The 11929-nt window shown below is 34.3% G+C and overlaps 1 protein-coding gene across 1 annotated transcript; it reads left to right on the forward strand.

Moving 5' to 3' along the window:
* On the forward strand, positions 1-4879 carry LOC149410963 (uncharacterized). The gene is made up of 4 exons (XM_089647451.1): positions 1-52; positions 2331-2951; positions 3703-3802; positions 4555-4879. Exons 1-4 carry the CDS (start codon positions 38-40, stop codon positions 4689-4691), a joined length of 873 nt encoding a protein of 290 aa, XP_089503577.1. The 5' UTR covers positions 1-37; the 3' UTR covers positions 4692-4879.
* Positions 4880-11929: the final 7050 nt, after the last annotated feature.

Consider the following 11929-nt stretch of genomic DNA (forward strand, 5'->3'; position numbering starts at 1 on the left):
ATTGTTTGGTATTAGCTGCTACCAAGTTCAGTAAAACATGGCGTTCTTCAAGGTTCGTAAAAAGTTTTTTTTTAAATTTATTTATTTAAGCAAACAAAAAAAGTTTAAGGCTCCGTAGTAAGCGTTGAAAAAAGAAGATGGTTTGAAAGGGAGATATATGTAAATACAAAAATTAAAAATGCATATGTTATATTTAAAGATGCACTATGCATTTGTTTATATCTATAACATGAAAAATAACAGAACAAAATGTGCTTTCGTGGCATACTTTGCGATTTTTTTTCTATCGAGGAATTTCATATAATTACTGTTTCGGCTCTATAAATGTAGAGATATTATCTTCAAAATAACATACATATTTTTATGAACAAAAAACTTAAAGTGTTAAATAAATAAAACACGGTTAAAAGTGACAAAAATGAAATTAAACATCAAGGAAAATGAACTTTAAAGTATTTTATCTTCACCATACGGAGACACATGACTGTCTCACTAAGACATAACGTGTTGAGAGCAGAAGCAGTTTTTAACTTACGCGGTTTATAATAAAAATACCATCACTATATTACATTTTAAATAAACGACAACCAGCATCGTACCATTGTAAATACATATTTAATACAGGTCTTGGCTGATAATCCAAATAATAGTTAGAATAATTTGTGTTATATCTAATGGCCAATGAATTAGTTTATTATTGGAGTCTAGTAGCGAAGTTGTACAGCTTTGTTGTAAAGTATTTAACATTTCTTTGGCCAAATGTTGTTTTAGCCACAGGGATATTCCGATATTTCGGCCGCTTGACCAGCCTGTACGAGCAAATTATTCAGAACATATGTGGCGATAAAAGCTCTTCTATACAAGATACAATTTTTAATATTTGATTTCAAAGCTGTGGTGTCAATTTTAGCGTTATAATCAAGTGTTCATTGAATGCTGTTATGTTATGTAAACGAGATCAACATACACCAGGGTGTTAACAGACTATCTGACCTGCTTTAACCACTGATTCCTGAGGTTATATGAATAAAAAAATCGACAAAATATAAAAAAATCAGTGGGTATTGAATAGTTAGAGTCGGGTGGGAGAGTTGGGGTTGGATTGGACTTGTGATATAATATTTTAAAAAACAAAAGTCTCCGGAGAGGAATTTTTTCGCATTTTTAGTAGACATGTAAGAGTAATGTAAGGAATCACAGGTTAAAGTACGTCAGATATATCTCTTAACATCCTGCATTAACTGAGTTCAGTATGTAAGAAATTATGTATATTTGGTTCTTGTATGAATTATCTGTTATCTAGTGATAAGAATTATTTAAATAACTCACTATGACAGTTTAACAAGTTTCAAAAGACCCATTATCTCATTTCGACAAATTTTTATTTGTGACGTTTAGTTGAGAGGGTACAAATCTCACACTCTCTGTGTGAAGTTTTATTCGCACATTTCTTCATTTAGCTATTTTAGCTGCTAACCCTATACAAATCCCAAGCACGTCCAACAATTGAATTTGGAAGCCACCTCTAGGCTGGAGTCCCACGATACTTGATAAACCTACTAGATTATGTGCAAAGGAGGACGGTCCGTCTGATTGACAATCCATTGTTAACAGACCGATTGCCATCTCTATTGCGAAGACGCAATGTGAGCATGCTGAGTCTTTTCTGCAGGTATTCTAATGGAGCTTGCTCTGAGGAGCTACCAGCATTGATCCCCGTTGCACTGGTGCACGTGCGTGAAACTAGACTTACACGAGTGGAACATCCGTTCACAGTTGATGTTTCTTCGACGTGTAAGACGGCTCGTATGCAGAACGAGCTACCGGCATATGTTTTTCTTCCCTCATATAATCCGGGCCTCTTCGAGACCCACACTAATACATTCCTTCCCATAGCGCCTACCTTAAGCCGCCTCACAATGCTACCCAACCGGTGGCGACATAGTTACCCTGCCTTTACACTGTACAGACAGGGAGGCTCTTGTGAGGTGTCACATAAAAAAGATTTTAATATTTGTCGATACGGACTCGCCTGTAGTACCGAGTAGTCAGGTCTGTTCACCACATAAAATTCAGCAGGGTAATCATTGTTTGGTCATATCTTCTGGTTCCACGATCCGATATTCAACTCTCCAGATATCTGAGCCATCTTCCCTCTTCACATTTCTTTCAGCTATTAGAACTTTCCACTCCCTACAGGTGCATGGTCTCGTGAGGTGGCAGTGTCCTGTTAATCAATAGTCCTACGGCTCCCTCAATGAGTGTCCATTCGTATTATAATAATGCTTTAATTTATTATATGAACTAATATGTTTTATCCCCTTGTTTAGGTCGCCCTCTGCGTGACTGCTTTAGCGGCATTAACCAGTGGAAATCCAGCCACATCTCATAGCAACTTAGTTCAAAGTTTCGGCAAGTCATCTACTTACGGCTCAGCCTACGGATATGGTGCAAACCATGGATACAATTCCCTTATCCACAGTCCCGTTTCCATCAAACCATTTAGCCATGTGGCGTACGCTCCAGTCAATAGTCATGATTTAGGATACAACGGCTTGGGATTAGGCGCCTATGGACATGACAGTCTGGGATACGGTGGTTTGGGTTATTCCAGCCAAGGATATGGTGGATATGCTGACCACGGATACAGCGGAGACTATAACACCTTGGGATATGGCGGATTAAATCATGGATTGGGTTACAGCAGTAACCTGGGATACGCAGGGTTAGGATATTCCAATCTGGGATACGGACACGGCAGTCTGGGACAATCTGGATACAGCAACAATGTGGTGCATTCCATTCCTGGATATAACAAGCTGGGACATTCCAATCTTGGATACAACACTCTGGGATACTCCAATCTGGGATATGGCGGCCAGGGACATTCATTGTCTTATGGAGTTCTAGGAAACGGATACGGTAACCACGGAAGCTATGGAGGACATCATGTAAATATACATTTTCTCGTTCATTTTACTAACGAAGGTCTTATTTTTCGACAAGGACACATAATATTTTAAATAAACTAGTATTCTTCGTTTATAGACAGAATTCATTGAGTATTGACAAAATGTTGATTCCAAGATAATTGACTTTAAGGTTTTAGCTACCTTCAATCTGTTATATCTAAGCTAAAATAATAACAAAACGTATTTTGAGATGCTCTTTTATTCATCAATTAGTATTGTTTTAATGCTGGTATGTAAGATTTAGTTTTTTCATATTGACATGAAACATAATAAAAACTTTTAGCAAACTTCATGTAACAACGAATGGTATTATTTTTTGTCCAATAAGAAATCACCAAAATGTTTAAGTTATTTTTTATGGGTAATTTTTGTGGATTTCTGTTTAGTTATTTTGTATTAACAATTGGTATTATTTTCTTTATAATATTATTATGTAGATATCAAAAAATCACCAGAGCTGCCTCATGATTTATTTGTAAAAGTAATTTGTTAGAATGTGGACTTGGTGACTATAACAGTGCTCAATTTAGCTGTAAACAACGTCTTATTAGATACAATGACTTATTTACTGGATACAGCATTACGAAATATGAGACTTTAAACTAAAGTTTGATAAAAAAATGTCACTTGATGATTTCTGAGAGTAACTCGACAATATTTGAAATGTTGTAACATTTTGATGATTTTGACTATTATTTGACTAAAACATAACTATTTATTGCTGTTTTAGCATTCTTCCCCTGGATACTCTTACAACTACGGAGTAAACGACCCCAACACAGGAGACATCAAGTCGCAACACGAAGTCAGAGATGGAGGAGTTGTTAAAGGTACCATAATTATTCTAAAAAGTTGTGAACTCCTGGAATTTCTCAATTAAAATAAATATGTCTCTCCACTTATATTAGTGATATGCAGCGATTCTCCATTTATGCTGGGAAACGAAAATACTCTAAAAAATAACGTTTTTAATGCCACTATATATTATACACCATTAATGCAATTCAATGATTTCTTTCTTACTCTCAATGAAAGCCATTATTTCGTGTCATTGTTCTTACTTTAATCTTCATACACCGCAAATCTTATTATATTTATAAAAAATCCTTTGACCCACTTTACTAAAAGTCTTGTGAACACCACCTACATCCATTTAATTAAGGTAAACGTTTGTTGATGCTTTACGGGGTTTCTGAAGAATATCCTTCAACATAATCTATTTCCAACACAGATATTTTATCAGGGCCAAGCAGATCAATAATTTTCAAACGATGGTGTTTTGATGTATTACCCCAAGCACTCCACTCGGGTTATGTTCTAATTGTATTTTAATTTAATAAACAAAACTTCCTAACAACAAAAGTCCGATGTACAACAAGAATCAGACGCAATAATTTTTTTATTTTTTTATTTATTGATTAATACTAAATATCATTTTCTCCCTTTCTCAGACCAATAAACCAAAATTAATCCCGATATTTCAATCTTATCTCAGGAATACCGCAAGATACCGATTCAAGACCTCTCCTAAATAATGCTTGTTTTTCAAGGACCCATCTAACATTGTGTCTCATTCTTCCAGGACAATACTCGTTGGTGGAAGCCGACGGATCGGTACGCGTGGTAGACTACCAGGCCGACGATGTCCATGGCTTTAATGCTCAGGTCAAAAAGACCGGACCAACAGTTCACTCCTCTCCCCACTACAAACATTACTAAACAAAGAAATATTCTTATTAAGGCTTTATTTATAAAAACGAACAAATCGAATGTAATAATGTGACCTGGCTTTGTACATATTTGTAAATATTTTATATGTTTTTATCTCATCTTCTATAAATATTTTTTTATGTATTTTGTTGATCTAACTAACTTTACTTATTTATCTCATTATTATGATTCAGTTTATACCGTTTTATACTTTTGTCTTTTTTAAAAAGTTTTCTAATGTATATATGTATCTATTTATATCTACAATTATTATTATATTTTATGTTGTAACTTTGTATATTTTTGGTTCTTCGTTCTTCACTTTCGTTTATTTCTTATTTTATTCTAACAACTAATGCATGCTATAATAACGCATTTAAAAAAGGTTATTTCTGAATAAACGCAATGGTAAAATATACCGCAACATTACCCATCTGTTTTGATTCTTTCCCCCCTTTGAAGAATAAAATACACACCGATATTTCTCGATCTGTTATCGACCCATTACTGGCCAAATAAAATATCCAAACTCCCTCTACTTCTGAAAATATTGGTTTTAAAATAATATTTGGGAAAGGTAGAGTTATTAAAAACGAAGTAACAATGAAGGATTCGTAATGGGTGGCAAGGAGTGCCATCAAAATCTCCTGTTTTCAATTTGTGCAACAAATACAATTGTAGCTACTAGACACTAAAGCCAGTGACATTGACCGTAAATAACCGCTGCTCTAGAGAGTACCTATTTTATTTATTTTATTTTAATTTTATTTTATTCGAGACACAAACAAGATATTAATAAATAAATTAATTATGGATTACAAAATAAATAAAAATACAATTATAAATATCCCTAGACAAATGTGTCTGTGTCTGCAGCAATCACATTTGCACATTCACATAAGCAAACATATAAAACAATGACAGTATTTATATACAAAACTTAAAACTTAATTATAAAGGTTGAAGCACATAATACGTAGAAAAATTTAAAGAGTATATATTAAAAAAAATTCTAAACCACTAAACATTTTTTTTATTTATTTATTGTTCTTTTTTTCAGAACTATTATTCTATGTACAGAAATCGTGGAGATATTTCTTAAAACAAGTTATATTATTTGCAAAAATATCTATGACAGTGTGTGTTTTAGCAAGATCATTATAATATAATCATATTATGATCGAGACATTCTAGACATACGATTAAAATATCCAGTGTTATTGGCAAAAATTTCGGTCCAAAATATGTTCATATTTCTAGTATATTTGGGCCTGGCGTAAAAATTGATTTGATTGACTAAGTTACTATTTACACGATTTTTCACAGTTTTGTAAAGCATTAAGAGGTCATTTATATTTCGTCTTTTAACTAAACTCTCTAGTTTGAAATATGTAAGTCTTTGTTCATTTCCATTTAGAAGATGGTAGACACCTGATCGATAAGACAAAATCCGTGTAAATTTTCTTTGGACAGATTCAAGTCTGGATACTTGTGTAATGTAATGTGGATTCCATACTATTGACCCGTACTCAAGAACACTACGGATTAACGAATTGAATAGAATTATTAGGCTGTTAGAGTTCTTGAACAGTTTAGTTGATCTTACAATAAAACCTAGTACTTTATTTGATTTATTTATAATGTATTCTATGTGTTAGTTGAACGTTAGTTTGTTGTCGAATATAATTCCTAAATCTTTGATCGATTCAACTGTTTCCAGATTGTGACCACATATGCTATATGAGTATAGAGTTTTGTTGGTGTTCTTGGTGAAATTTATAACTTTGCACTTAGCTATATTCAATTCCATTTCATTGTCAATACACCAGGCAGATAATGTGGTAAGACTTTGCAAATGCAACACAGACTTCTAAAGAATCGGACAGTAATTATTGACTGACTGGGCTAATTGCTTCCCTTTTACTGAACAAAATGTGTACAGTGTCTACACGTGATGGGGTCAAATATTCTTACCTTAAAACATTATTGTTATAGGGCCTGTAAGGCCGAACATTAATCACTTAACTCTCGTGGTTTTTCCGTGCGAATAATTTTACCTTGTAAAAGCTACAAGACACGTGTATAGTGATAAAACCTTATAAAATATTGAGTCATGTTAGAAATATATAAGAACAGATAAACGATGTTCTTAATTTTTTTCAATTTTAGGTAACGTAAATTCCTGCTGTCCGATACAACAATTATTACAATACCCTGTGATATTTCGGGAGAACGTTCACGGAAAATGTAGCAGAGAATAAGGTGACAAGACTCTAATAACGGGGGTTCGCTTGAAGTTCACATTTTAATTATTACGCAGAACGTATTATTAAAATCTCCAATGTTTCTAGAAGAATCCCTACGGATGTAAGGTATTTATATTTAAAATTATTAAAGAGAGGAAACAGATTTTATTTTATAGACTTTGAATTAGTAATTTCTTGAGGGATCCTTCTAGAAACATTTGGGATTTTAGTAATACGTTCATCAGAAATAATTAAAATACACCCCACGGAAAGATCGATTTTCTAGGCTTGCTAGGGCAAAGTCGACCGTACGTCCTTCCATTACGCCGGGCGCGTGCCGAATATTGTTTTTATACGACTTCATCACTTATGTCGTGAAGATTCCCAATCTATTTTAGAGATTTGATATGGCAAATTCAACCACAGGTCTGTCCAATACACCATAATTTTTTTTACGGCTGCTTCACTTATGTCTGATTCTGACTTTATTTTAGGGTATTGTCTCGTCTTAACGTCACACTTCATGGGTTGACATCTACGTAACTCAAGTGCAGTTCCTCGAAGGTGTTTTGGGCTGCAGTCTGCAGGTGATTGCTCTGATGCTAGACAGCCTTCAATAAGAGATGACACCAGAAGAAGGAGAAAATTCAAAAATGAATTTGAAATCTTAGGTTGGGGTGTTTCACAGAAATTCAAATGAAATAACACTGTCATCAAATGGCATCGTAGCCTTATTTTGTTTGCTTGTCATTTGAAAGGTCATAATATGGGCAGACTTTTCAATCGGAGAGGCGACTTTGATCATAAATTCATAAGGATATCAGAAATTTGGAATGCGGGTATGGATACCTGCACCCCGGGAAACATTTATTCTAAAATCAACTCCTCTGCATTCCAAGTGGTTCGATACATTTGGTTACTTAGCAGGGGTACCCGAGTACTTGGGGTGAGGTTAGTCACTGTGCGGAGCTAATACTTAATTTTTCCGGGTTGGATGCTTCATTATTTATTTTCTAGCTAGGCACAGAGTCTGGAACGAACTATTCAATTATTTTTGTACCACAGTTCTCTTGTGGTCGTGTCGGCTGGTGTGAGTTAATTAATAATAATATTTGGATGATTTGTATAGCGCCGTTTTTGTGCAAAATCACATCAAGGGCGCTGTACAAACATATAATATACTTCTACAATGATCTATGTTATCACTAACGATATGGAGATAATATATAATACCATACTTACCTGGTAGGTCACTTAAGATTAACACTTAATTAACATTAACTAATGGTTTATTAGCGAAATTTAGATACAGGATTTAGGACATAATTGTAAAATTGGATTTAATTGGACTTTCTCTTAGGAATGGTATATTTAATGGGTGTGACAGCTTAAAAAGGTAAGTTTTTTTAGTTTAGACCTGAATTATGTTGGACTTGAAGGATCTTAGTTACGGAGGGAGTTTATTGCAAGCCTTCGGCCCAGATACTCCGAAAGTCCGTATTTGGCTTGCGATTTGGTCACATCAGTCTGCCTACAGCTGAGGATGTTGCTGATCTAAGCGTTGACTGCCTCAGACCAGTGTTTTCCGGGACGCATAGTTCAGAGATCTATGGTAGAGCCATTTCCTTGATGGTTTTAAGCACCATCCAGCATAGTTTGTACTGGATTATTTCGGGAGTTCTTGAGCCAGTGAAGGTTACTAAGGTTTTCTGAAATGTGCGAATATTTAGAAATCCCCGTTTATGAGCCGTGCTTCAATCATTAAACACTAATTGAAGTTTGTCAATTTAATATTTTGGAAAGCTGATAAATGCAGTTGCAGTAATCGAGACGTAAGAGTTGATGATGAAGTAGTTTTGTTGCTTCTGTAGGAATGTTATTTCGGACAGACTTGAGTTATCTTAGGTAAAAAAACCCGGTGCCTACAGTCCAACTTATTTGACTTTAAACGAAAAGTCTGAATCTAAATTGACACGGAAAAGTTTGACCGTTGTTTTTGGGATGATATCGCTGCCGGAAATTAGTTCCCAGGGTTCTTCAGAAATCTCTTATCCACCGTCCCACTGTCTTCATAGGGTCACGTCTGGCCACTGTGCTGCCGGGGACGATTTGAAGGATTCGTAGGACCACCTTCTCGTTCCACTGCTCACTGTCTCTCGTCTAGACTGCCTGTGGTACGTCAGAACCTAAGGCTGTCATTGTGTTGTTCGCTGCCATGGAAACGTGTTTAAATTTACTTTTCCTTTATATGCTCTTCTTTATAAATCTATCTTTATCTTTCCTCAGGGCCTACTTTGTGGAACTAATGTTGAAAAAATACTCAAAATAGAAGGTTTCGAAACCAAATGTCACAATATTTGGTTTCTATTTATATTCAAGCATTATTATCATGTTTAATTGTTAAGCTGTTTTTTATAATTTAAGAGAGAAATGAAAACACCTACATTTTATAAAGTGCTCAAACATTATAATACAGGGTTTTCCAATAAGATGTGTTATTTTGAATAGCCCGCTATATCGGTAGATTTTACTTTTGAAGCTGTTATTTTTTGACATTTGACAAGAAGAATTTACGCCATTGATAAAAATGGAACAATACACGCTTCAAAAATGCATTGAAATTATTAAAATTCATTTGAGTGAATCAAATGCAAATCATCTTGAGTGATGAGGCTCATTTCCACCTCGGTGGCTTCGTCAATAAGCAAAATTGTCGCATCTGGGGCTCGGAAAACCCAAGAGTTATTGTTGAAAAGCTTTTCTATCCTCAACGTGTGACTGTTTGGTGCGGTTTATGGTCCGGCGGAGTCATTGGACCTTACTTTTTAGAAAATAAGGCTGGAGCAACAGTTACGGTGAATGGATTGCGCTATCGATAGATGATTAATGATTTTTTATGGCTGGAATTAGATGGTATTGATCTGGACAACGTTTGATTTTAACAAGACGGCGCTACGTACCACACAAGCAACGAAACCATTGATCTTTTACGATTGAATATCAAAATAACACCTCTTATTGGAAAACCCTGTAGTTTCTTGTATCAGTGTATATCGTTATGCAAAATATGTAACTCGGACTCGAACTCGAATTTTACAATATATTTTTGAGATTGGCGAATCGTTTTGATAAACATAAAATGGCGTATTAAAGTCGCCTCATTCCGAAAGGTGGCCGAGATCCATGCTTGAAGTTTTTTTTTTAATTTGATGCCCAAACTGTTTACCATTTTTATACAAGATATATTTCGAAAGTTCAAACAAGTGCAATAAAGTTATTTAGTTTCAAAATTAATCAGTTACCCAATTTTACGGTTCAATTCTAAGTCTGTTTTAACCTTTGAACAAATTGTGATCAGCTGACAAGCATAACAACTTTACAGTTGGGCTTTTCTGTAGATCATAATTTGTTCCAAAGCTGAAATGGATCTAGAATCAGCGTACAACGGGGAACTTTCAAATGTTCAAAAAACAAAAAGTTGATTGTGTCAAGATTACAAATTTAAGGTACACGTCAGTGTTAAAGGTCACGGAGGGGCAGTTTAAGTATTTGGTGAGAGACATAAAAAGATAGTTGCTGTCTAAGTGGCGTCAAAAATGTCGATGGTAAATGAAGTTTTCGCTTTCGGAGCATAAAAAAGTGCATGCGATCTCCCACAAATATTCTTGTTAACCCTTTCATCCCCATTGTTAATTCAAATTAACATGAACTTTATGATTTTTTTTACCGTAACGGTAGCGATTTAGAAAAGCCATGTTTTTGTTTCCTTATAGCTCGTAGTTTTTTCTGTAGCTTCTATTTTTTCCGCTCGGTTGAAATCCTTATTTCCGCCACAAAAACGATAAATATTTTGACATCTGCTGATTGCGAGTTTCATCGAATTTCTGCCGTCATTGATTACTTAATTTAAGGTGACATATCAATATTTTCTACTCGAATTACAAATATTTTAACGCATTAAGATGTGTTCTATCATATAACATCAGTTCAATTCACTGTTCACAGTCATTTGCCAGAATATTGTAAATGAATTTCAACGTTCATTCAAATTAACACTGGTAGTGACGGACATGTTTTCGACTAGTAAGGCGAATTTTAAAAGATTTATTATCCTAGATTATTTCTTTATTTCTGAGTGAATTTTAGTTAAACTGTTATTTTTTTTAACCTTAGAGATTATCACTACATTGTAAATGTGCGTTTTTGACATGAAACAGTTGTTTGTATTACTTTTGTGTTATGTTTATTTTACCTTACTATTTAAAAAATACCCTGTGACATCCAATTTTAATCCAAATTAACATGGAATAATTCCTAAAAAAACAAAAATTTAAATATCAAAAAATTTCAAATAATTTTCTGATGTATTATCAAGCATTACATATTTTATATACGTGGAAACCTAAAAATATTAGCTAATGCTAGCTGTGTTACATTCAAATCTACGAATCCCAACCACAGATTAATTACATTAATTAACCACAATTAAATACAAATACATTAAATTTGTTGTCTTATTTTGGCTTCCAAACATTAGTGAATGCATCCTACTTATTAAAACTTTACACTGCTGTGCCTAAATACCCGTGAAATCTGTAAAACAAAACATCTATTATACTGTTTACAGATAAGCAGTTCTCTGGCAAACACAAGTGATAATGAATGTTGAAAACTGCAAGCAATATCCTCAGATCAAAGATATCTCTTCAACCGGAACTGACAACCGGTCATAACCGAAAAACCTTCGGAAGCTTGATCTTGAAATTTCTTTCGCTTCGTTGGCCAGGAACTACACAGAGCTGAATCATTGAGACTATTTCTCAACTGGGAATGCGAGATAACCTTAGTGCCTAGGCAGATCAACGATTTCTAGTTTAATCGATAAATATATCAATGAAATCAATAGTAATTGGTTTTGTATAAAAGTGATGCATTTGTCAACTGTGTTATCAGTTTAAGATCAACAGTGTTGCGACACATCAGCTCCCACTAATTTAAGAA

This window comes from Hesperophylax consimilis, chromosome 26, assembly GCF_061612785.1.
Source record: "Hesperophylax consimilis isolate HC1 chromosome 26, BYU_Hcon_1.0, whole genome shotgun sequence".
Taxonomy (NCBI): Eukaryota; Metazoa; Arthropoda; class Insecta; order Trichoptera; family Limnephilidae; genus Hesperophylax; species Hesperophylax consimilis.